Source organism: Nerophis lumbriciformis, linkage group LG21 (genome assembly GCF_033978685.3).
Source record: "Nerophis lumbriciformis linkage group LG21, RoL_Nlum_v2.1, whole genome shotgun sequence".
NCBI lineage: Eukaryota > Metazoa > Chordata > Actinopteri > Syngnathiformes > Syngnathidae > Nerophis > Nerophis lumbriciformis.
In genome coordinates this window covers 13,198,321-13,225,331 of record NC_084568.2, presented here as the reverse complement: position 1 = coordinate 13,225,331, position 27,011 = coordinate 13,198,321, and the positions used below count along the sequence as shown (strand labels likewise).

At 41.5% G+C, this 27,011-nt stretch overlaps 1 protein-coding gene across 3 annotated transcripts in view; it reads left to right on the top strand.

Annotated features, from left to right (window-relative positions):
* The window catches only part of atp2c1 (ATPase secretory pathway Ca2+ transporting 1), a 63,707-nt gene that overhangs the window by 31,585 nt on the left and 5,111 nt on the right, over positions 1 to 27,011 (top strand). For all 3 annotated transcript variants that reach the window (XM_061982945.1, XM_061982946.1, XM_061982944.1), the window contains exons 2-24: positions 3,466 to 3,570; positions 3,713 to 3,829; positions 9,271 to 9,360; positions 9,507 to 9,542; positions 9,617 to 9,678; positions 9,752 to 9,860; positions 9,936 to 10,091; positions 10,167 to 10,235; positions 11,432 to 11,507; positions 19,150 to 19,216; positions 20,103 to 20,227; positions 20,302 to 20,399; positions 20,489 to 20,584; positions 20,670 to 20,759; positions 20,842 to 20,946; positions 21,493 to 21,649; positions 22,788 to 22,958; positions 23,079 to 23,176; positions 23,254 to 23,304; positions 23,392 to 23,558; positions 23,632 to 23,700; positions 26,680 to 26,796; positions 26,862 to 27,009. In XM_061982945.1, coding sequence (XP_061838929.1) covers positions 3,502 to 3,570; positions 3,713 to 3,829; positions 9,271 to 9,360; positions 9,507 to 9,542; positions 9,617 to 9,678; positions 9,752 to 9,860; positions 9,936 to 10,091; positions 10,167 to 10,235; positions 11,432 to 11,507; positions 19,150 to 19,216; positions 20,103 to 20,227; positions 20,302 to 20,399; positions 20,489 to 20,584; positions 20,670 to 20,759; positions 20,842 to 20,946; positions 21,493 to 21,649; positions 22,788 to 22,958; positions 23,079 to 23,176; positions 23,254 to 23,304; positions 23,392 to 23,558; positions 23,632 to 23,700; positions 26,680 to 26,796; positions 26,862 to 27,009 — 2,343 coding nt within the window. In that variant the 5' untranslated portion in view covers positions 3,466 to 3,501. The remainder of the gene's footprint in view (positions 1 to 3,465; positions 3,571 to 3,712; positions 3,830 to 9,270; positions 9,361 to 9,506; positions 9,543 to 9,616; positions 9,679 to 9,751; positions 9,861 to 9,935; positions 10,092 to 10,166; positions 10,236 to 11,431; positions 11,508 to 19,149; positions 19,217 to 20,102; positions 20,228 to 20,301; positions 20,400 to 20,488; positions 20,585 to 20,669; positions 20,760 to 20,841; positions 20,947 to 21,492; positions 21,650 to 22,787; positions 22,959 to 23,078; positions 23,177 to 23,253; positions 23,305 to 23,391; positions 23,559 to 23,631; positions 23,701 to 26,679; positions 26,797 to 26,861; positions 27,010 to 27,011) is intronic.

Sequence of the window (27,011 nt, the reverse complement as noted above, 5' to 3'; positions counted from 1 at the left end):
CAAACGTACAGTACACAGGCACACACACAGAATCACGGTCAATAAAGGCTAATTGTTCCGTGGAGGATTATACTAAGCATCGTTGCTTCCATACTGTTTACTACTGCTCTCTTTTAACAGACATTTCCGCCATGTTTGATCAAAGTAAAAATGCCAACAGCCTATCACTGTGATCAAACTCAGATTAATCGCGATCATCGATCATGATCATATAACCGCCCAGCCCTAATATACATTTCTGTATAGCACTTTATATTGTGTTCAAAGCAGGGTTTCACCTAGACTGCCAAGATATCTGTGGTAGTGGTCACCATGACGTCATCGAATAATTAGCATTTTTAATGATATGTTTCTTTAAAAAGGCTAAAAAAAAAAATTAGACATACATTTATAAACAAATGTTATTAATTAGTATTAACATATGTGTGTGTCTGTGTGTATATATACAGTCGTGGTCAAAAGTTTACATACACTTGTGAATGACATAATGTCATGGCTGTCTTGAGTTTCCAATAATTTCTACAACTCTTATTTTTTTGTGATAGAGTGATTGGAGCACGTTTGTCGCAAAAAAACCTTCATGAAGTTTGGTTCTTTTACGAATTTATTATGGGTCTACTGAAAATGTGACCAAATCTGCTGGGTCAAAAGTATACAGACAGCAACATAAATTATGCATTTTGATGATGTAGAAAAGTTACAATCAAATCAAATTAGCTTCATGGCATGGCCTCTTAGTTTCATGTGAGTGATTATGATTGACTACACCTGTTGACTTCTCTGAGCCCATTTAAATAGGGCTGATGTGATGCAGTCATTAGACTCGGTTACAAACGCGACAATGGGAAAGTCAAAGGAACTCGGCACAGAACTGAAAAAACAAATAATTGACTTGAACAAGTCAGGAAAGTAATTTGGAGACATTTCAAAGCAGCTTCAGGTCCCAAGAGCAACTGTGTAGACAATCGTTTGTAAGTATAAAGTGCATGGCACAGTTTTGTCACTGCCACAATCAGGAAGAAAATGCAAGCTGTCATCTGTTGCTGAAAGAAAATTGGTCAGGATGATCAAGAGTCGCCCGGGAAACCCCAAAAAGCAGGTCTACGATGAATTGGAAGCTGCTGGAGCACAGGTGTCAGTGTCCACAGTCAAGCGTGTTTTGCATCACCATGGACTGAGAGGCTACCATGCAAGAAGGAAGCCCTTGCTCCAGAAGCGACACCTTAAGGCTCGTCTAAAGTTTGCTGCTGATCACATGGACAAAGATAAGACCTTCTGGAGGAAAGTTCTGTGGTCACATGAAACACAAAATTAGCTGTTTGGCCACAATACCCAGCAATATGTTTGGAGGAGAAAAGGTGAGGCCTTTAATCCCAGGAACACCATCCTACCATCAAGCATGGTGGTGGTAGTATTATGCTCTGGGCCTGTTTTGCTGCCAATGGAACTGGTGCTTTACAGAGAGTAAATAGGACAATGAAAAAGGAGTATTACCTCCAAATTCTTCAGGACAACCTAAAATCATCAGCCCGGAGGTTGGGTCTTGGGCAAAGTTGGGTGTACCAACAGGACAGTGACCCCAAATATACATCAAAAGTGGTAAAGGAATGGCTAGATCAGGGTAGAATTAAGGTTTTAGAATGGCCTTCCCAAAGTTCTAACTTAAACCCCATTGACAACATGTGGACAATGCTAAAGAAGCAAGTTCATGTCAGAAAACCAACAAATTTAGCTGAACTGCACCAATTTTGTCAAGAGGAGTGGTCAAAAATTCAATTAGAAGCTTGCCAGAAGCTTGTGGATCGCTACCAAAAGCGCCTTATTGCAGTGAAACTTGCCGAGGGTCCAAATATTAACATCGCTGTATGTATACTTTTGACCCAGCAGATTTGGTCACAATTTCAGTAGACCCATAATAAATTCATAAAAGAACCAAACTTCATGATTTTTTTTGTGACAAACAAGTATGTGCTCCAATCACTCTATCACTAAAAAATAATAGCCAATTAAGTTTGTTAATTTAAAGTTAAAGTACCAATGATTGTCTCACACACACACACACACACACACACACACACACACACACACACACACACACACACACACACACACACACACACACACTAGGTGTGGTGAAATGTGTCCTCTGCATTTGACCCATACCCTTGTTCACCCCCTGAGAGGTGAGGGGATCAGTGGGCAGCAGTGGTGGCCGTGCCCGAGAATCATTTTGGTGATTTAACACCCAATTCCAACCCTTGATTCTGAGTGCCGAGCAGGGATGTAATGGGTCCCATTTTTATAGTCTTTGGTATGACTCGGCCGCGGTTTGAACTCACAACCTACCAATCTCAGGGCGCACACACTAACCACAAAGCCACTGAGGTTGTACTGCATTTGTTAATCAAATTAAAGCACTCTGAGTAAAAAGGCATAATGTTGCAAGGAAAAGCTGAAATGTTGATGCTAATAACGAATAATAACACAAACATTTGTCTTTGAATAATGTTTTTGTAGCCTTTGGAAAAAAAGATGACTATCAAAGTGGGTCCCTTGAACCATCCGGACGTAAACAACAAGATTGATAGATAAGACCTACAAGCTGCAACTACTCATGCCGCACACACACAATAAAGACTTTAGTATATAGTCAAGCTCTTGCTGTACTTGTCTGCATTGTTTCACTGTCCTAAAAGGAAATTTTTTAGGATATATCATCCAAGTGACTATCGTGTGGTGAACCTTGTAGATGTATTTCTTGTGAAACATTTGTGTTTATTACACCTGGGATAGGTTGATTGGCAACACACTAAATTGGTCCTAGTGTGTGAGTGTGAATCTTGTCTGTGTTGGCCCTGCGATGAGGTGGTGACTTTTTCAGGGTGTACCCCACCCCGCATTTCGCCTGAGTGCAGCTGGGATAGGCTCCAGCACCCTCCATGACCCCGAGAGGGACAAGTGGTAGAAAAGGGATGGATGGATGGCTAAGTATTTCTATGGTTTGAATTTTGTACCGAAAATGAACCGAGCCTTGACATTGATACAAAGGTACAAAGCGTGCTTTGTTACGCCTATAATTAGGAATATTGTAGAGAAAGTCCTACCTTTACTCCCCCGCCTGTACAGCATTTCAGTTCTAGCTCTTCAGCATTCTCACACAGTCTGTACACTGACTCTAGCTGATGATAATGCAATCCACCGTTGTCTATATGATGTCACGGTGTGCCAGCCAATGTTGCTGCTCAGTGACCTGTGTGTGTGTGTGTGTGTGTGTGTGTGTGTGTGTGTGTGTGTGTGTGTGTGTGTGTGTGTGTGTGTGTGTGTGTGTGTGTGTGTGTGTGTGTGTGTGTGTGTGTGTGTGTGTGTGTGTGTGTGTGTGTGTGTGTGTGTGTGTGTGTGTGTGTGTGTGTGTGTGTGTGTGTGTGTGTGTGTGTGTGTGTGTGTGTGTGTGTGTGTGTGTTGCAGCTTTCCCACACACAAGAGAACAGTGAAGATGACAACATGGTTCCTGTGCTAAGCTCCAAAAAAGCGAGTGAACTGCCCGTCAATGAAGTGGCGTGCGCTCTTCAGGTATGGGGAGCACACCGTGGTCCCGCCCATGCACGAAATGACATGTCTGTGGCTTTCCGGCACTTTGAACTTTTTAATGACTGTTTGGCGCCCGACACCAAGATGGAGGCTGAACGCTTGTCTTGTTGTGTCGACGCTGCAGGCCAACCTTCAGTATGGGCTGAGCGAGGAGGAAGTGGTGCGCCGCAGGATCTACCATGGCTGGAACGAATTTGACATCAGCGAAGAGGAGCCGCTGTGGAGGAAGTACATCTCCCAGGTAAGCCCCCGGGTCACATGGCCCCAAGCCATCTTGAGTCAGCAAGTGGGAAGCTGTTCTGGACAAACAGGTTAGGACAGAAGTCCAATAACATGACACCCCACGGGTTCAGATCGGGGCGTCTGTTTCACCCAAACACTCCCTTGCAGTTCACACGATTAATGCCAACATGGGTGTGAAGTCTCCCAGTAGAACTACTGAGTCACTAGCGGGGATGCTCCAGCGCCCCCTTATTGACTCCAAGAAGGCAGGGATCTCTGAACGGGCTCCTTCCACGACCCAAAGGCGCAGGAACCAGATTTAGCATGGGTCCTGTTTACACTGCATACCAAATCAGATTTTTTTGCCCTCAAGCGACGCAGATTTGTTTTTCTTTGCCAGTCTAAATGCTACAAAATGCTTCAAATCAGAAGTACTTTATTAATCCCCAAGGGGAAATAAATCTGATCTTTTGGCATCAGATTCAGACCATGTCAGGAGGTCATCCTGAATCCGATTGGAATCTGATCTTTTCAAATGCGACTTCAGTCTAAACGCAATGCGACCTGACCCAATTGTCTTTTTTTTCGTCCGCTTTGGGCGAGCTACGTCATTTGTTTGCGCCGGAAAAACTCAGTCGCCAGCGGGAATGGATATTTCATCACAACACCCGGTTTTGATTTTCATTTAAGACGACCGAATTATCGGTGCATCACTTGTCAGTAGTGCGCAAATAATAGGCTATATGTAATACATGACAGTATATTTTGATTCTGAAGAATAGCAATTGCTGAAAGACGCTGTGGCGCATTTGCTTACGTGTGAATCGAAAAATAAAGCTCCCGCAGATCCACGCTGATGTCCGTGTCTCCTCTTATTATCAGCCATAAAAAGATTAAAACCCTCTCAAATATATTACACTATATACATCCATTCATTCATTATATTGCTTTCACGTAAAAAACACACATTTTTAAGGTGATGTGATTTTTATTTTATTTTGTAATAGTAGCGACTTCCTCCCGGTCAACTTCCTTTGTTTGCATGTGAAGTCGAGGCCACGTTGGTTCCTGTGCGCGTTTACACTGGAGTCTCATAAAAATCACATTTTACTTGCAGTGTAAACAGTCAGCTGGAAAAAATCAGATTTGGAAAAAATCAGATTTGGGCCACTTCGGCTTGCAGTGTAATCTTAGTCCAAATCAGTGTGAAGCACTCTCGGTTTCCAGGAAAAGGCACTGCCCGTATTTCAAGGACTGTAGCATGCTCCGGTATATAAGCGGCACGTACTAAATTTTAGAAGAACAAATATTTTCCATATATTAGCCGCATCGGACTAAAAGCCGCAGATATATTCGTTGTGAAATTAGTTATTTACACAGAAATATTTTGTAATTGTTTATTTACATGCTTTTATTATTTCCAAACGGTGTCTGTAACACGGCAGTAAAATGGCTGATCAAACAAAACAGTCACCGTCATGGACCCACTAGCTGCGGAAGCGAGCTCTCCAATCAGCTAAACAGACTCAATAACACCACGGTGACGTTTTGGTGAATTTACAAAACTGAAACAATACAAAAAAATGCCATTGTAAGTTAGTAATTTTAACACAGATACTTGTAAACGTGTTAGCATATGAGCTAAAGCTAACGACACTAGATTGAGCACATTACGATAGCATGTACAGATATGCATGAAAACACTCCTACAGACATCACACATGGGTGATGACTATATGAGTTGAAACGCTATGGACGGCTGAAAGATGGAACGGAACTTGTACTTCTGGTCAGAAGTCCAGTCTAAACTGAAGGGCTCTGCAGCACCTGCAGTGAGCGAATTTGTTCAAAAGTTTTTGCCTGTTTTTAAAAAAAAAACTATGTCCATTATGGCTGTCGGCGAAAAATAAATCTATAAATCAGCCAAACTGTTTTACAAGCCGCAGGGCCCAAAGCGTAGGAAAAAAGTACTTGCTTATAGTCCGGAATTTACAGTATATAAATCCAATTAGGGCTGGACCGATTAACCAATTACCGGGTAATTTAATTAGATAAAAGCTTTGATTCCTAATCTGTTGCTTCGATTATTGTTTAGAATCTTAACCCGCATGGAGTGCCTGGAACTTTTTTTTAAATGTTATGAATGCACACATTTTAAGTGTGCAATCAACATTTCGATGTTAATTGCGTAAGTTTATTACAAAAAAGATAATCGAGGTTATGGCAAGCCGAATTAGATTTTGTTTAACTATTTTTAAATATTGAGGTTAGGTTAAAGTTTGTTTTATCTGATTATTTGAATAATCGAATAAAATCGTTACTAATCGTACTCGATTACTAAAATAATTGATAGTTGCAGCCCCAAATTCAATCCATTGTTAATATCTACCCATGGTGGTGGTGAGATACATTTGTAGCCACTAGGGGTGCACAAAAGAAAAAATTATATTCTTATTCATCCTGTCTCTAAATTGATTCATTATTTTCAAGAATTTTTTTTTTTTTTAAATGTTTTTATTTTTATTTTTTAAGTATCAATTTCTAAAAAGTCGTTTTTTGGCCATCTCTATACAACCAGAAGGAGCTTTTCTAAACTGTAACCTGTTTTTAAAAAGTTTCATTATAATTGTTATACCAAATAATACATTGCGAGAATCGTGTTGAATGGAGAATGGATTCTTAATCGAATCGTTTAGTGCCCAAAGATTCACACCCCTAATAACGACTTTAGACTGATGGAAACATGGCTGCCAATTTACAATGGCCTCTATACACATACTATATTTATATAATATTTATATTAATGTAGTAGTAATAGTAATATGGGCGTGTATGAATGTTCTAGTAGTAATGTTGTGTGTAATGTATGGCGTCACATTAGTGCCAAAAATCCGAGCGCATAAAAACTGTTATCGCGCGCTGATTCTCCACTTCGTGCGCGCGTGCGACACCTTTTTGCGCGCGCGCGGTGCCTTTCTGCGCGCGCACCGTCTCGGTCTGTGCGCTGTCATGTTTTGTTTTGGCACTTTGGGGGCGGGTATGCTTAGACGGCCCCTTCTTTCTGATTGGTCAGGCGAAAAATGCTCCGAGCCAATCAGAAGTATAGCAGGGCGGGTCATCGTCAATATGTATCAAGATTTACGGAGGAAGAAGTGGATAAAAACATGTCGCGCGCTGATGAAGGTTATTTCATACCACATAAACACAATACAGGGTAATACAAAATGTGACCCAAATAAATAATAAGACAACAAACACCATAATCACATCTTTCAGCCAGAACTGGTCCACCCGCAATAACATCCAACCATAACATTATTTGATATTTTCACTTCTTCTTGAACTTTTGTTTTCTAATTTATGGAATTTCTTTTGATTCAGCCATAAAATTAATGAAATCATCTTTGAATTTTGTTTTTAAAATGTTAAAAATAGCCTTTTAATAATGTATTCTGAAACAGTTTAAAATAATCAGAGAACTGACTAACACTGACCCTACACAACTATGTTGCACAACTAAGTCTTTTTTTTTTTTTTAAACGAAAGAGGTCATTTCAACAGGTACAGCATCCTATGTCATATCTACATGTAATAAGAATTGTAACAAGGCAAACCGTTTGTAAATTGGTCGAAAATCGAGCAAGTTATGGTAATTTAATTAGTACATGTACCTTTGACATCAATGTAATGATTGAGGCTAGCTGTCCGAGGTAAGATGGCTACAACGTTGCTACGCTGGAGAATCATTGGTCATATGAAAAATGCTCAGAGCCAATCAGAAAGGAGGGGCCGTCTAAGCATACCCGCCCCCAAAGTGCCAAAAAGAAACATGACAGCGCAAGGAGAGATGCCAGGAGTACACAGAGAGCGCACAGACCGAGATGGCGCGCGCGCAGAAAGGCACCGCGCGCTCGCAAAAAGGCACCACGCGCGCGCAAAAGGATGTCGCGCGCGCGCACGAAGTGGAGAATCAGCGCGCGATAACAGTTTTTATGCGCTCGGATTTTTGGCACTAATGTGACGCTATAGTAATGTCTCAGCATGCTAAAGTTTTATGGAAACTTTTTAGCACATTTTGTATGTACAAACCTAAAAATCATGGATTTTAACACTTGGCGCCATGTTGAAGATATTTTAACAGCTCTTATTATAATGCTAACATTCGGATGCTAACGTTTTATGCAAGCTTTTTAGCTATTTTTGTATGTTTACACCTAAAAATAGTGTATTTTAATACTCTGCACCATCTTAGAAGTATGCTAACTTGTCATTGTACTAACGTTAGCATGCTAATGTTTTATGCTACCTTTTTAGCAAATTTTGTATGTTTGAACCTAAAAATCATGGATTTTGGCACTCAGCGCCATCTTGAAGGTATCCTAACGTCTCTTATACTATAATGCTAACGTTTTATGCCAGAAGTTCAGGTCACAGATTTCCGTGGGAATTTTCTAGTATATAAAAATGTATTTGTAATGTATTTGTATGAATGGACTAGTAGTAATGATGTGCGTATATTAATGCAGTAGTGATGTATGTACAGTACATGAATGTACTAATTAGGGCTGTGAATCTTTGGGTGTCCCACGATTCGATTCAATATCGATTCTTGGGTCACGATTCTATTCAAAATTGATTTTTTTTTTTCAATTCAACACGATTCTCGATTCAAAAACGATTGTTTCCCGATTTCAAAACGATTCTCTATTCATTCAATACATAGGATTTCAGCAGGATATACCCCAGTCTGCTGACATGCAAGCAGAGTAGTAGATTTTTGTAAAAAGCTTTTATAATTGTAAAGGACAATGTTTTATCAACTGATTGCAATAATGTAAATTTGTTTTAACTATTAAATGAACCAAAAATATGACTTATTTTATCTTTGTGAAAATATTGAACACAGTGTGTTGTCAAGCTTATGAGATGCGATGCAAGTGTAAGCCACTGTGACACTATTGTTCTTTTTTTTTTATTTTATTTTTTTTATTTTTTTATAAATGTCTAATGATAATGTCAATGAGGGATTTTTAATCACTGCTATGTTGAAATTGTAACTAATATTGATACTGTTGATAATATTCATTTTTGTTTCACTACTTTTGGATTGTTCTGTGTCGTGTTTGTGTCTCTCAAGTGCTCTGTTTATTGCAGTTCTGAGTGTTGCTGGGTCGGGTTTGGTTTTGGAATTGGATTGCATTGTTATGGTATTGCTGTGTATTGTTTTGTTGGATTGATTAATTAAAAAAAAAAAAGCATTAAAAAAAATAAAATAATAATTTTTAAATCGATTAAAAAAAAATGAGAATCGATTTTGAATCGCACAACGTGAGAATCACGATTCGAATTCAAATCGATTTTTTTCCCACACCCCTAGTACTAATAGTAATGTGTGTATAGTAATGTAATAGTAATGATGTGTATATTAATATAGTATTAATGTGTACTCATGTTGTTCAGTTTAAAGATCCGCTCATCCTGCTGCTGCTGGCTTCAGCCGTCATCAGCGTTCTCATGCGCCAGCTTGATGACGCTATCAGCATCACTGTGGTACGTTCAGAGCCGCTCCTTCTCAAAAACTCACTCGATTGATTCCTTGATGTCGCCATCAAAGAAAATCTGATCGAGTGAGACAATAGCATAGTGTAGTGTCCCTACCAAAAGACAGACTGATGTTGTTTTTGCTGCCCTGACAGGCCATCATCATCGTAGTGACCGTCGCGTTCGTCCAGGTGAGTGGCAGGTTCGCATGGTGCATGATGGGAAAAAAAATCCTCCCAAACACTCCCCTCTGTTGATTCTTTAGGAGTATCGCTCGGAGAAGTCTCTAGAGGAGCTCGGCAAGCTGGTTCCTCCGGAATGTCACTGGTATGATGTGCGGCCCTCGTGAATTCCTCAGGAATGTGCAGATACATGTTGTGACCTCTAGGTGACGTTTCAGTGTCAGGCAAGGTCAGCCGCAGCACATGTTGGCCAGAGAACTGGTGCCTGGAGACACCGTCTGTCTGTCAGTGGGGGAGAGGGTCCCGGCAGACCTCCGCCTCTTTGAGGTGAGTGCGCGTGATCGTGTGTGCGCCGCTCAGACAAGTGCCCCGCTGCCTTAATTGACGCTCCTGATCCACCAGGCCAGCGACCTTTCTGTGGACGAGTCCAGTCTGACAGGGGAGACAGCGCCTTGCTCCAAGTCCACCACTCACCAGCCGGCCGCTACCAACGGAGACATCGCTTCCCGCAGCAACATCGCCTTCATGGGCACGCTGGTGCGCTGCGGCCGAGCCAAGGTAGCTACACGACGCACGTGTACCACACTGGAAGCTTCCGGCACTCAGCGTTCCTTTCTCCTTGCTGTCTGGCAGGGAATCGTCATCGGAACAGGAGAGAACTCAGAGTTTGGGGAGGTGTTCAAGATGATGCAAGCAGAGGAGGTACGTATGTACCCACACACACACCAGGGATTCCAGACGTCCGCTATTTAGCAGAATTTCGCTATTCTTCTAGCCCGGTGATTCTCAAACTGTAGTGGTATGTGGGCTCTATGTAGGGGTACACCAAAGAATTACTTAATTAAATATAGGGATGTTCTGATGCTGATACAGCACATTTTGGAGGTATCGTGATTAGGGCTGGACGATTATGGCAAAAAATAATCATCACAATTATTTTGGTTGATATTGTAATCACGATTAATTACACAATCATTCATTATTTTAAGAACAAAATTATTTATTGTACCACCAAAACTTAACTTTGAATATAAAAAAAAAAACTGGATGTAAATTGGTAACATACAAACCACAACAAATAAAACAATAGCAATAACAATGACTTTACAAAAAATAGCAATATAGAAAATAATACCCTCAGTTCTTCCGTTTAAATTGTTTTTAATTCAGTTTTCTCTCTGATAAACTTGTTTTATCAGCAATGACTATGTGCTTTTTGTATAAGATAAATGTTTGTTAATTACAGTAAATGCAAAAATCCTCACATTTTTGGTGAAATACAACTTGGGACAATTTTGACCAGTATTTTAGGTCAAAGCACAATAATTCTGTAAATGTATCAATTGGTGTGTTAAGTACATTTTTTCTTTTGCAAGGTACTTTTTTGAAACCTTTTATTTTGTTAATGCAGTCAGACCACGCTGCAAGCAGAAGTGTTTCTGCTCATCTCTTGGGGAAACAAACAGTGTGAAAAATTAAAAAAAAAATTACATTCAATTTGACATTTATAATCAATTAAGGCCTATCTTAGCTGTGAGCCCCCATAGCTGCTGGTAGAAGTCATCAACACATTTAGTCACAAGGTTCAAAAGTCAATAGGGCCCAGCCTCATCCTGGCTTTACCTCGAGCAGCCCCTGGGTAAATTGAGTTTGAGACCCCTGATCTAATAGATAGAAAACATTGGTAAGTTTTCTTGTGTTTTTACAGAATTTCTATGTAGGAAATGCCTTCCAAGGCATCTTAAAAATTGTAACATCCCTTCAACTTCAGGAGGGGGTTGCCCCCGAACTCCCAGAAGGGCCCCGAGCTGATATTTTTCAATTCTTCTGTTTGTTTTTTTTTACCTCACTGGGATCCCACACACACACTCAACCTATTTACTATTTGTATTCCTCAGGCTCCGAAGACGCCGCTGCAGAAGAGCATGGACCTCCTGGGGAAGCAGCTGTCTCTTTATTCCTTCGGCATCATCGGTCAGTCAGTATGACACGTGTGGCCGTCTCTCGTGATGAGCCAATCGATCGGCCTCTGATCGATATCGGCCAATTTTCATGAATAATCACAATTGCCGATTAATATCTTTTTTAAAGGACATTTGCACTTTTTGGAAGGAATTTCGACTATCATTCACAATCCTTATGTAGGACAAGAATCACATAAAATCAAACTGTATTTATGTAGCACTTTTCATACCCAGGCAAGTGGCAAACACAAAGTGCTGTACAAAAAAATTGTTTTCGAACAGAAGAAAACATACACACACGTACTCACAAACACACACCAGCACTATTGACAATAACAAAACAAAACAAGAACACATGTTTTTTTGTATGGCTCTCTAATGCATAAATAAGCAGAAGTCCATATAATTGTCCAACAGTTTAAGAACAACATTTCTCAACAAGCTATTGCAAGAAATGTAGGGATTTCACCACCTACGGCGAAAATCTGGTGGAAGGAAAACATGCAACTTTTTTCTGACTACAATTGACTACTACAAATGTCTACTGTGGCAAATAGGTGCAAGCTTTTGACCATAAACTTAGTCGCTGCTCGGTCAATCAATCAATGAAAGTTTACTTTTATATCCCTTAATCCCAAATGTCTCAAAGGGCTGCACAAACCACGACACCCGATCGGTGACATTCGTCTAGCGGCAGACGTGAACAGGAGTGCCGGGCTCGGAGAATCGTCAGAATCTGCTTCTCGTCATGCTCATCTAAATAGGAAGGCATTCTTTTCCATTTAACAAATAATAGCGCTAACATGCTAGGCGATGTTAGTTAGTACCTGTTGTATTCAGATAACGTGCTGGTGTTACTGCTGCTGGCATTAGATAAGAGCGGTTAAAAACGCGACTTTCATTTATAATTATTGCATGCTGGGTGTTAAAATTTTTCAGCATATTGCTCATATGTCTTCCTCTTGATGAAATAGCAGCCGTAGAATTATTACAAGTAGCGCTGTTGCAGTCTTCTCTTGTAAAATGTTAGTGTTCGTTCCGACCAGGCGCCGCCGTTTTGGGACCTGACGTCATTACACACGTTGCGTAATGACGTCATCCCCACCCGGAAGAACCGTTAAGAGAATCGTTTGACAAAATGGCAAGCGATTCCAAGGAATTGATAATCTGGGAACCGGTTCTGAACAAGAACCTGTTTTCGATTGCCATCCTACAGCGGAGTATTAATTTTACGCATCACAACTTACACTTTCCCCTTCAACAACAACACTAATCATGGCAGACTTCATGAGAGACAACAAAGACTACTTTGGGACAAATGTTGATGCAGAACCTTATATTTTTGATTCTGAATATAAGAAGGATAATCTACAAGTTTTAGAAGCTGTTTGCTAAACAGATGCAGCTTTAGTGAAACACTAAGCATCATGTAGCGGTATTGCTAACTTCTAAACAAGATATACAATTGATTGGGGCGGTATAGCTCGGCTGGTAGAGCGGCCAACTTGAGGGTTGCAGGTTCGATCCCCGCTTCCGCCACCCTATTCACTGCTGTTGTGTCCTTGGGCAGGACACTTTACCCACCTGCTCCCAGTGCCACCCACACTGGTTTAAATGTAACTTAGATATTGGGTTTCACTATGTAAAGCGCTTTGAGTCACTAGAGAAAAGCGCTATATAAATATAATTCACTTCACTTCACTTCATTAACATAATAAGACAATCACTTACTGTACAATGTCAGCTCTCACAGGGATGCCGACTGATGGGATGTTTATATCTTCACGTTTAGTCAAAATCAGTGACGTGCGGTGAGGTTGATGGCTGGTGAGGCACTGACTTCATCCCAGTCAGATTTACAAACATGTGAACCCTAAAGAGTATCTTATTCACCATTTGATTGGCAGCAGTTAACGGGTTATGTTTAAAAGCTCATACCAGCATTCTTCCCTGCTTGGCACTCAGCATCAAGGGTTGGAATTAAATGATAAATGGGTTATACTTGTATAGCGCTTTTCTACCTTAAAGGTACTCAAAGCGCTTTGACAGTATTTCCACATTCACCCATTCACACACACATTCACACACTGATGGCGGGAGCTGCCATGCAAGGCGCTAACCAGCAGCCATCAGGAGCAAGGAGTGAAGTGTCTTGCCCAAGGACACAACGGACGTGACTAGGATGGTAGAAGGTGGGGATGGAACCCCAGTAACCAGCAACCCTCCGATTGCTGGCACGGCCACTCTACCAACTTCGCCACGCTGTGTTGGGGGTTAAATCACCAAAAATTATTCCCGGGCGCGGCGCCGCTGCTGCCCACTGCTCCCCTCACCTCCCAGGGGGTGATCAAGGGGATGGGTCAAATGCAGAGGACACATTTCATTACACCTAGTGTGTGTGTGACAATCATTGGTACTTTAACTTAACTTTAACTTTACACATACAAACTGTAGCACACAAAAAAGCACATTTAATAAAAAAAAACGTTATTATGGTCTTACCTTTACTTATAAATGAAGTCCATGCGCCGCTGTTGTGCTGGAAGAATGCACCCCCTGACGGGAGTGTTATATCAACTAAAGCCCTCTCTTAAACTTTCCACGTGCAGGATTTAATCTATTTAAAAAAGTGTAACCGAGGGTTTATAAATGTCGCCTATACTGTATGAAACTACAAAATAACAAACACGGAGGCAGTTTACACGAGGACCACTTTATTTACATTCTTTCAAAAACCTCCGCTCCACTCCAACGTGTCATCACTCCGCTCTTAGCGCCTTCAAAATAAGAGCTCAAGGCATATACTGTATAACAGCGCATAACAGGAACTTAACATCACAAAGAGGAAAGCCCATAAAAATAGGTTACAAAAGTTATTTAATAAGAAGCCAAAAAGTGCAAAAACAATAATGTTTGTGTTGGAGGAGTTGTGAATTAGGTGCACCTGCAGTCTGCAGGTGTCCCTAATGTTGTGGCCCTGCAGTCATTCACAAGTCCTCCAACACGAACATTATTGTTTTTGCACTTTTTGGCTTCTTATGAAATAACTTTTTTAAATAGATTCAATCTTGCACATGGAAAGTTTTAAGTGTGGGCTTTAGTTGATATAACACTCCCGTCAGGGGGTGCATTCTACGGCGGAGGTGCAGGAGGCGGGATTACTGTGAGCCTCAGCCAGTGCGTCTTTTGCAGCCGTTTTATGATCGCTCAGCACAAGAAATACGTTACACACATACAGTTGTTGACAAAATACACTAACTAAGCTAACTAAACTATGGAAATGTATAATATAGTTCATATAGCAATACGGTCTCACTGCACAGCAGGCCAGCAGTTAGCCGAGTCCGCAATCCATGGTGAAGCACAACGCAGTGATGTGCTTCAACTGGCTGCTGTTCACCGCACCGTCTCTTCTCAGTATTTGAACGGCAAATGTGAAAATTCAGCGATTTTAAATAAAAATTATCTAAAACTGGTGAAGTTACCGTATTTTCCGCACTATAAGGCGCACCTAAAAACCACACATTTTCTCAAAAGCTGACAGTGCGCCTTATAACCCGGTGCGCTTTATTACGATTCATTTTCATAAAATTTCGATCTCGCAACTTCGGTAAACAGCCGCCATCTTTTTTCCCGGTAGAACAGGAAGCGCTTCTTCTTCTACGCAAGCAACCGCCAAGGAAAGCACCCGCCCCCATAGAACAGGAAGCGCTTCTTCTTCTACTGTAAGCAACCACCCGCCCCCGGAAGAAGAAGAAAAAACGCGCGGATATCACCGTACGTTTCATTTCCTGTTTACATCTGTAAAGACCACAAAATGGCTCCTACTAAGCGACAAGGATCCGGTTCATAAAAAGACGCAATCTCTCCATCCGCACACGGATTACTACCGTATTTCACAGCAACTGATATTCCTGTGAACCGCACTGTGGAACGGGAGCACGTACGGTGAATATTCGCACCACAGGGAATGAGAAGTCATCCTTCACTGTGGTTCTAGCTTGCCATGCTAACTTCCACCCATGGTGATATTCAAAAGGAAGACCTTGCCAAAAGAGACCTTTCCAGCCGGCGTCATCATAAAAGCTAACTCGAAGGGATGGATGGATGAAGAAAAGATGAGCGAGTGGTTAAGGGAAGTTTACGCGAAGAGGCCGGGTGGCTTTTTTCACACAGCTCCGAAGGCGAACACACCTTCACTAAGACGGGCAGACAGCGCCGGACGACATACGCCAACATTTGCCAGTGGATCGTAAATGCCTGGGCAGATATTTCGGTCACAACTGTGGTCCGAGCTTTCCGGAAGGCAGGATTCACAGAACAACAGCGACACTGACTCCGATGACTTCGACGAGACGGAACCGGCCATTTTGGATACCACGCTTGCGCAACTTTTCAATTCGGACACCGAAGACGAAGAATTCGAAGGATTTACGAATGAAGAATAACTTCAGAAGGTGAGCGCTATGTTTATTTTGTGTGTTGTGACATTAACGTTCGAGCAACATTATGTTGCTATTGCTCTACACCATTTTGAATTTTACTATGTTTGTGATTGCACATTTGCGTACATTTTGGGACAGAGTTGTTAGAACGCTGGTTTTCAATATATTATTAAAGTTTGACTGAACTATCTGACTGTTTTTTTGACATTCCCTTTAGCGCAGCGTAGGCGCGGCTTATAATCCGGGGCGGCTTATTGGTGGACAAAGTTATGAAATATGTAATTCATTGAAGGTGCGGCTAATAATCCGGTGCGCCTTATAGTGCGGAAAATACGGTAAATGGAAAATAACTTTATAGTATAATCACTGGATACATATAACAATTTAATTAAAAAAAATTCATTTTCCTTTTTTTTTTATTTCCATGGGCCTCACCTGCCTCTAGTGACTGCACGTCACTGGTCAAAATCCTTGAAAAAAGGTTGCCACAAAGAAGTGTCTTTCTTGATGTCAAAGTTGACCAATTTGTTAGTTTACCGTATTTTCCGCACTATAAGGCGCACCTAAAAACCACAATTTTTCTCAAAAGCTGACAGTGCGCCTAATAACCCGGTGCGCTTTATTACGATTCATTTTCATAAAGTTTCGGTCTCGCAACTTCGGTAAACAGCCGCCATCTTTTTTCCCGGTAGAACAGGAAGCGCTTCTTCTTCTACGCAAGCAACCGCCAAGGAAAGCACCCGCCCCCATAGAACAGGAAGCGCTTCACCCGCCCCCATAGAACAGGAAGCGCTTCACCCGCCCCCGGAAGAAGAAGAAAAAACGCGCGGATATCACCGTACGTTTCATTTCCTGTTTACATCTGTAAAGACCACAAAATGGCTCCTACTAAACGATCCGGGTCATAAAAAGACGCAATCTCTCCATCCGCACACGGATTACTACCGTATTTCACAGCAACTGAACCGCACTGTGGAACGGGAGCACGTACGGTGAATATTCGCACCACAGGGAATGAGAAGTCATCCTTCACTGTGGTTCTAGCTTGCCATGCTAACTTCCACCCATGGTGATATTCAAAAGGAAGACCTTGCCAAAAGAGACCTTTCCAGCCGGCGTCATCATAAAAGCTAACTCGAAGGGATGGATGGATGAAGAAAAGATGAGCGAGTGGTTAAGGGAAGTTTACGCGAAGAGGCCGGGTGGCTTTTTTCACACAGCTCCGAAGGCGAACACACCTTCACTAAGACGGGCAGACAGCGCCGGACGACATACGCCAACATTTGCCAGTGGATCGTAAATGCCTGGGCAGATATTTCGGTCACAACTGTGGTCCGAGCTTTCCGGAAGGCAGGATTCACAGAACAACAGCGACACTGACTCCGATGACTTCGACGAGACGGAACCGGCCATTTTGGATACCACGCTTGCGCAACTTTTCAATTCGGACACCGAAGACGAAGAATTCGAAGGATTTACGAATGAAGAATAACTTCAGAAGGTGAGCGCTATGTTTATTTTGTGTGTTGTGACATTAACGTTCGAGCAACATTATGTTGCTATTGCTCTACACCATTTTGAATTTTACTATGTTTGTGATTGCACATTTGCGTACATTTTGGGACAGAGTTGTTAGAACGCTGGTTTTCAATATATTATTAAAGTTTGACTGAACTATCTGACTGTTTTTTTGACATTCCCTTTAGCGCAGCGTAGGCGCGGCTTATAATCCGGGGCGGCTTATTGGTGGACAAAGTTATGAAATATGTAATTCATTGAAGGTGCGGCTAATAATCCGGTGCGCCTTATAGTGCGGAAAATACGGTAAATGGAAAATAACTTTATAGTATAATCACTGGATACATATAACAATTTAATTAAAAAAAATTCATTTTCCTTTTTTTTTTATTTCCATGGGCCTCACCTGCCTCTAGTGACTGCACGTCACTGGTCAAAATCCTTGAAAAAAGGTTGCCACAAAGAAGTGTCTTTCTTGATGTCAAAGTTGACCAATTTGTTAGTTTACGGTATGTCCACAGTTTACTAATTTCCATGTGAGAGGCATGATTTATAATCTCGATTTAACTTTCACCAACTCAGAGGCGATGCAGCAGCTCAATATGTCAATATTGCAGCATAAGCTAGTTAGCGCTCTGTGACCATGGCACCGCTAAAAATAGTTTGTTTGTGCTAGTGCTTATAATAACAATATTGGTAATACTTGTGCTTATAATAACAATATTGGTAATACTTGGTTAATATTGAGGTCAAAAAATGTAAATGGTGTATTGTTGGCATTTTTTTTAGAATGATTTAGAAGCTGAATAGATTACTCCCATTATCTGCATTGCTAGCCACCCAGAGCTGATTATTACAAATTTAAAAAAATACTTGTGTTTTTGTCTCTCATAAGGATTGTGAATGATAGGCAAAATTCCAAAAAAGTGCAGTTCCCCTTTAATTGCAAACACAAGTGCTGACCCTTTTTGGCTTATACTGTATTTATTTTGAGTCCCCCGGTTGACTAGCTAGCAGCGTGTGTGGAGACACCCCCTTAAGGCAGGGGTTCTTAACCTCTTTGACTTTGGGGCCCAACTTTCCCACTACATACAAGTACGTTGTGCTAATATAGAACAACTAAATAATAATGAATATGTTTATTAACTAAGTTGTCAATGGATTTAAAGTGCAAAATAATATACAGCTTTGTCACTTTAGTCCTATTTTTTGCCCTTGAGAAACTTCTTTACGACTTTAGCTCCAGACTTATTGTCTTTGTTTGATGTTGCCATTACAATGCAAAAAAGAACTGACAAAGTATACATTAAAAATACAAAAAACTAGTTAACTTATATATACATGCAGCTAGTTAATTTTACTTGATAAGACATCCTATATTAAGATTTGTATATCTAGAAATTAGCAGGACTTTTAAGGTATAAATAAGTATTTTATTCTAAAAACAAGCATTATTCAACATAATATATTATATATAATATATAGTATTGCGTTGATATTGTTAAACTGTCAATAGCACTCCCCTTAAAGAAATCATCAAACTGACAGTTGATACATGTGATCGGTATTGGCCAATCCCACTCATGGATGATTGGTATCAGAATCAGCAGCATAAATCCCTGATGGGAACATTCCGAGTCGCCATGTGTCATTGCGTGCCGCTAAACACGCTGCATCTGCCTCCCTCAGGGGTCATCATGCTAGTGGGCTGGCTGCAGGGAAAGAGGATCCTGGACATGTTCACCATCGGCGTTAGGTAAGTACTTGAGGTTTCGGTCCAATGTCTATAGCACAGTTTTTCCTGTTGACAACCCGAACTTTGCATCACACAGTAGAGATGGGACGTTCGCGAACGAGTCACGAACGACTCTCAAGTGAACGATGAGAACCGATCCACAGTTCTAATTTGTTTGTTTGAGAGTCGTTCTTTATGCAAATTGCCCAATGCTGCCTTCTCAGAATCAGAATTTATTGGCTTTATTTATTAACGACATCACCAAGTTACTCGTCTCAGAAGGCTCTATTTATGTGAAAGCTATCATGCGCAGGAAGTCACGCGCAGGTAGTTAACTTAGGGGAGGGGTTTAATAAGAACCTGAAATTACTGCAGTCTTTTAGCTTCTGTATTTGGAATAAGAAAGAGATGTTAGCAACTGCAAAAGACGTGAACAAAACTTATAGGAAACGTAGCATTTGGATGAATTTCCATGCAATCCGCTGGGGGGTGATGGCAAGGTATAAGCTTCCATAGTGACGTCACTGTCAATGAATAGGGAAATGGCGCCATCTTGAGGAATGTTTACAATGGAACCAAAAACCAACTTAGATGAATATCAATATTTTAAAATAATTCTCACCAATTGCGTCTGAATTGGTGTAATGTATACATTTTGATTTATTGACCACATTTTTATCTTATTACTCCGAGTGATTGTTTCCTTGAGGAAAGCGTTATATTTTTTATTATATATATTGGAACAAGCCAGTCTATTGAATGGCCCTTTTAAAAGAACGTCTCCTTACGATCCCTTCAAAGAGCCCTAAATCCCATCTCTTTCACGTAACTTAGCTCAGCATATTAGCCTGTCTGCTACTAACCGGCGTGGAAAAGGTCAAAATATGAATCCTTTCAATTCTTTCAGTCTGGCGGTGGCGGCCATTCCTGAGGGATTACCCATCGTGGTGACGGTGACGCTGGCGCTTGGCGTGATGCGCATGGTGAAGAAAAGGGCCATCATCAAAAAGCTTCCCATCGTGGAGACGCTGGGTACGATACAAATCAATAGAGCCGCACGGCCAACATGCGTAATTTTCCCTGCCCCCATAATCCCCCGCCCCCAGGCTGCTGCAACGTCATTTGCTCAGACAAAACCGGAACGCTGACCAAGAACGAGATGACCGTCACGCAGATGTTCACGGCTGATGGCCTCCATGCTGAGGTATGAAAACCACGTTGACGTGACGTTTCTTTTCCTGCTTTAACTCGATGTTGGTCGCTTTCGTAATTTTTTTTTGCTCTGGACCCCAGGTTACGGGCGTGGGCTACAACGGGGCTGGGGAGGTCCTGGTGGATGGAGAGGTGGTACATGGATTTTCCCATCCGTCATTCAGCAAGATCGTGGAGGTCATTTGCTGGTTAAATGTTTGCTAACTAGAGCTTAAGCGATGCTAAGCCGCTAACTATAGAATGTGTGTGTGTGTGACACTAGGTCGGCTGCGTGTGTAACGACTCTGTCATCAGAAACGAGACTCTGCTGGGACGGCCCACAGAGGGAGCACTCATCGCCCTCGCCATGAAGGTAAAAAAGACCAGCGGTGTCCGTGGCCCGCTCACTCGCCGTGCACTTGTAACTCTGCCCCCCCCTCATGCGTTATGCACAGATGGGGCTAGAGAGCCTGCAGCAGGAGTATGTCCGCCAGGAGGAGTATCCCTTTACCTCGGAGAAGAAGTGGATGGCGGTGCGCTGCGTTCATTGCACACAGCAGGTCAGCAACGCCTGTCTGGGGCGCCTTTTCCTGGTTTGTGATGGAGAGGCGGTCACTCTGGCTGCATCAGTACGCTGTGGAATATTTGTGTGGTTGAGCCACAGTAAAGCAGAAAATTGAAGCCTGCAGTCATCTTTAAAAGGGAACTGCACTTTTTTTTGTATATTATCCACAATCCTTATGTAAGACAGGAACACAACACTTTTTTATGCATTCTAAATAGTAAATAGACATTAGCAAAAGTTAACTAACAATGGAGCCAACAGGAGTCGCTCTATTGAGCCTTTATGACCCTTCAAAAACATCCAAACACCTCTTTTAAGGTTTTATATACACGCTGTAAGTACATATGTAATGTAGAACCATTCATAATAACATGTAATACCCAAAAGGCAAGCAGTAGAAAATGGATGGATGGATGGATTTACATATTTTGCTCATTTTAAGCATATGGCAGCATATTAATTTCACAGACGCATGGCAACGTTTGCTTTGTGCAGTTCCTCTTTAACGTGTCAACATTATATTGCCCCTCTGCGACGTCAGGACAAGGCGGGGGTCTTTTTCGTGAAGGGCGCCTACGAGCAGGTGATCCGCTTCTGCCGCTCCTACTACAATAAAGGAACTGCACTTCCGCTCAACCACCAGCAGATGGAGCTCTACCAGCAGCAGATCAGTTACATGGGTACTGCAGGCCTCCGAGGTAAAACATGCCAACTTGAGTCAGGTTAAACCAGTGCTTCTCGATATAAATTTTTATATATATATATATATGTGTGTGTGTGTGTGTGTGTGTGTGTGTGTGTATAGATATACATACACACACATACAGTATATATATTTATACACATACAATTGTGGTCTAAGGTTTACATACACTTGTGAAGGACATAATGTCATGGCTGTCTTGAGTTTCAATTAATTTCTACAACTCTTATTTTTTTGTGATAGAGTGATTGGAGCACATACTTGTTTGTCACAAAAAACATTAATGAAGTGTGGTTCTTTTATGAATTTATTATGGGTCTACTGAAAATGTGAGCAAATCTGCTGGGTTTAAAGTATACATACAGCAACATACATTATCAATTTTGGTGATGTAGAAAAGTTACAATCAAATCAAATTAGCTTCATAGTATGGCCTCTTAACTTCATGTGAGTGATTATGATTGACGACACCTGTTGACTTTTCTGAGCCAATTTAAATAGGTCTCATGTGATGCAGTCAGTTACAAACGCGACAATGGGAAAGTCAAAGGAACTCAGCACTGATCTAAAAAAACTAATCATTGACTTGAAAGTCAGGAAAGTCACTTGGAGCCATTTCAAAGCAGCTTCAGGTCCTAAGAGCAACTGTGCAGACAATTGTTTTTCAGGAGACCCATAATAAATTCATAAAAGAACCAAACTTCATTAATGTTTTTTGTGACAAACAAGCATGTGTTCCAATCACTCTATCAGGAAAAAAATAATTAGTTGCAGAAATTATTGGAAAACTCAAGACAGCCATGACATTATGTCAACTTTTGACTTCGACTGTATATATATGAAAAATTAAATTGACTAAACTCAATAAATAATACTAAATTCAAATTGATCAGCAACATTAACTCAGAAGCACAATATATAAAACAGTTTTAGCTACAAAAATTAATACAACAATTTGTGCTGATTTTTATTTATTTTTAATCAAAATGATTAATTTGTAATGCACTGTTTTTCAAGGCGGTATTTAAAGCATGACACGGCATGATACTGATAAAGTATGTTTCCGGGGCGTGCTATTTGAGGAGTATTGCTGTCACCTTTGTCTCTGACGCGCTCTCTCTCCCGCCCCTCAGTCTTGGCCTTCGCCTCTGGTCCTGAGATGGGCAGTTTGACCTTCCTGGGACTGGTTGGCATCATCGACCCTCCCAGGTCAGGGGTCAAAGAGGCCGTGGCCACTCTCATCAGTTCTGGCGTCGCCATCAAGATGATCACTGGTGACTCCCAGGAGACTGCTGTGTCCATCGGTTAGTGTGCGGGACGTAATGATCTTAACTGATGGTGTGTCGCCAACATGGCCCCCTTGTTTACAAACATCACACGGCTGTCACATGATGCCAACGCTGAAAGTAGCTCTTTGCGCGCAGCCAGTCGCCTGGGCCTCTCCTCCAAAGGATGTCAGTGCTTGTCAGGGGACGAAGTGGACCACCTGGACCTGCAGCAGCTCTCTTGTGTCGTCCCCCGAGTGAGAGCGCGCACACACAAAACCTAAGACTGCAGACTGGGGACGCCACTGAGCACATTTCCTTTTCGTCTCTGCAGGTCTCAGTGTTCTACAGAGCTAGTCCCAGACACAAGCTAAAGATCGTCAAGGTGACTACACTCTCACACACACATGCTGGACGTGACAGGAAGTACAACCTGAGTACCCCTCCCTCTGCTCCCTTTTCTGGTCCGCAGAGTCTCCAGAACATCGGCGCCGTGGTGGCCATGACAGGCGATGGCGTGAACGACGCCGTGGCTCTGAAAGCGGCCGACATTGGTGTGGCCATGGGCCAGACGGGCACCGACGTTTGCAAGGAGGCCGCTGACATGATTCTGGTCGACGACGACTTCCAGACCATCATGTGAGTGTCGTTTAATTTCTCCCCCCACTCCCACCCCACCCCCATCTTGTGCACTGATGACGTGTGCTGGCAGGTCGGCCATCGAGGAGGGAAAAGGCATCTACAACAACATCAAGAACTTTGTGCGTTTCCAACTGAGCACGTGAGTGTGGCAGTATATATTGGAGCTGTACGATTAATCGGCATCAGTTTTTTTTGTTGAGTTTTTTTTTTTTCTCACGCCGTCACCGCATTTGAGTGACAGACATGTTGGCTAATCAGAATTGTTGAACCCTGCAATTGTTAGTCTCTTGCTTCAAAACGGGAGAAAGATTTCCCCTTCTGCATCATTCTCAGCACCTGAGCGTATTCATTTTACAGTAGAATTAAACGAACGCAGTGAGCCCTCTTTTCAGTCATCCACAATCTTTGTCTCGGTGGGTGGAGAGCAACACACACACACACACACACACACACACACACACACACACAGGAATGAGAAGTGCCGCAAAGTCAGAAAAATTAGGAGGAAAAAAAATATGATTACAAAGCCAAATGTCCCGGTTGTGGTAATAAACAAAAAGACAACGTCTGACCTAGTTTTTCCAACTCGGAAAAAAGTGCACTTTATTTTAATTATTTGTTTATTCATTTAGGACAACCAAAAGTTATTTACAGTACAGTAATTATACAGTAGTGAGAAATAAAAGTTGATATCCTTTCAAATGGTTACTTGCATTATTATTACATGATTACTTGGGGTGTCAAAAAAAAAATCGATTTTCAAGAGATTTGCGATTCTTATTTCTAACTATTCTTAATCGATTCAAAAAATCTTTTTTTTTTCCAGGCAAATCATATTGTTGTAGATTCCCATATTTGCTGTAGAGATTTACTTTAGAAAAGAGAAATGCTGGATACTTCTCTAGTTGCCTTATTTGTATTTGACTTTATTAAATGTTTGGGAATCATTTTATTAAACAAAACCAGTTTTTGTTTAAGTAATATAGTCTTGGACCTGAATAACCCATATCTGTCTATCTTTAATTAACACATTTTAGAGAGAGCTGTTTATCTATTTTATGGCCAGTTCTATTTATCATAGAACTGGTATCCAATGTTATTAAAAAAGTATTGATTTTGAATCGAGAATCATTTTGAATCGAATCATTACCCCAAGAATCGAATCGAATCGTGTCCAAAGATTCACAGCCCTCCTGATTACATCACACTATAAACACTGTACAGCAGGGTCGCCCACACTTTTCAGCAGGCGAGCTACTTTTTAAATGACCGAGTCGAAGGGATCTACCTCATTCATATATATAAATTATATTTATTTATTTATGAAAGAGACGTTTTTGATAACAAGTTAAAAGGTGTTTAATGAATTGGGGGTGAAATCACCCAAAAATTATTCCCGGGCGTGGCCACCGCTGCTGCTCACTGCTCTCCTCACCTCCCAGGGGGTGATCAAGAGTGATGGGGCGAATGCAGAGAATAATTTCGCCACACCTAGTGTTTGTGACAATCATTGGTACTTTAACTTAAATAATATGCCCGAATGCAGCACCCCCCGCAACCCCAAAAGAGACAAGCGGTAGAAAATGGATGGATGGAATACAAGAATGTTTAACACATATAGATTCCTTTCTTTCCTGAAGAAAAGAATATAAGTTGGTGTATTACCTGATTCTGATTACTTGCATTGATTGGAATCAGACAGTAGGGCTGACAAGGTCCACATTTTTTAATGGAGGAGAAAAAAAGTCCTCCTTTCTGTCCAATACCACATGAAAGTGGTTGCTTTTTGGCATCTTATTTGTCCAGCTTCCATACTCCTTTTTATACACTTTACAAGAAATACATTGGCGACAAACTCCGTGGCTTGCGGCCTTGTGCGCCGGCGTTCTGAGACTCTTATTTTGTTAGCGCAGGCAGCATAGAGCAGCACTTTTATTGTGAAGACAGGAACTATGTGGTCAGTCTTTAAGCTTTTGACAGTAGGTATGGTTGAAATAAAAACTGTTTCTCGCCTACCTGACGGTATTTTTTTTCCCTTCGCACTGAGCTCGCAGCAGCCAGCGTCATTTCACAAGACCCTCAGGTGCCGTGAATGTCAATCAAGTGACGAAAGTGACGTCATAGTGAAGATTCCTGATCGCTAATTTTTAGGACTATTTTTCGATGCCTAGTTGGCGATCGACGTAATGGGCACCCCTGCTGTACGGTTTTTATCGGTTTCAGTTTAAGAGCATGATGTCGACAAAAGCTCTGAGACAGTCTGCATGAAGACAAATATTTTTTTAAGTTAATTCTTCTCATGTGTGGCACATTGAGACAAGAATATGTTGATTGACAGTCTAATAGTAACATGTCTTCCTTCACTTATTTTCACAGATTTATGCATTTTAATGTACCGAATTTATCAGACCAGGTGAAGGTGCACAGTATTACAAGGCACAATAAAGGGGTCATGTTATGATTTTCTTTTAGCACATTTAAAAGACTCCCATGTGGTTTACATCAGTGGTCCCCAACCACCGGGCCACGGCCCGGTACCGGTCCGTGGATCGATTGGTACCGGGCCGCACAAGAAATAAAAAATAAAAATAAAAAATGTAATATATACATTTTTTTTTTTAAATTAAATCAACATAAAAAACACAAGATACACTTACAATTAGTGCACCAACCCAAAAAACCTATTTCCCCCATTCACACTCATTTGCACAAAAGGGTTGTTTCTTTCTGTTATTAATATTTCTGGTTCCTACATTATATATCAGTATAGATCAATACAGTCTGCAGGGATACAGTCCATAAGCACACATTATTGTATTTTTTTATGACCAAAAAAAAAAAATATCATACCATTAAAATTGCTTCGAGTTCCGTAAGCACAACCACAAATAATCCGAGCATTAGGCGCACTGTCGATTTTTGAGGAAATTAAAGGATTTTACGTGTGCCTCATAGTCTAAAGAATACGATGTAAAATATAAAAATCGCAAATCAAATCGCAATTTTTAAGAGAAAAATCGCTATTAGGTTTTGTCTGAAAATCGTGCAGCCTCAGTACTTATCCTCATGCGACTGAGTCAGCGGGGACAATAACCACGGCCCTTGCTCCGTACTCCAGGAGTATCGCCGCGCTGACTCTCATCTCTTTGGCGACGCTGATGAACTTCCCAAACCCGCTGAACGCCATGCAGATTCTGTGGATCAACATCATCATGGACGGGCCACCCGCACAGAGGTATGGAAGCGGCGGCGCGGCTCCACGCGTCCGCCGGCATCACGTTGTATCCTTTGTTCTGTCAGTTTGGGCGTAGAACCCGTGGACCGCGGCGTGATCCGGCAGCCTCCTCGGAACGTGAAAGACAGCATCCTCACACGCAGTCTCATCATCAAGGTTCTGGTGTCGGCCTTCATCATCGTCTGTGGGACGCTCTTCGTCTTCTGGAGAGAGGT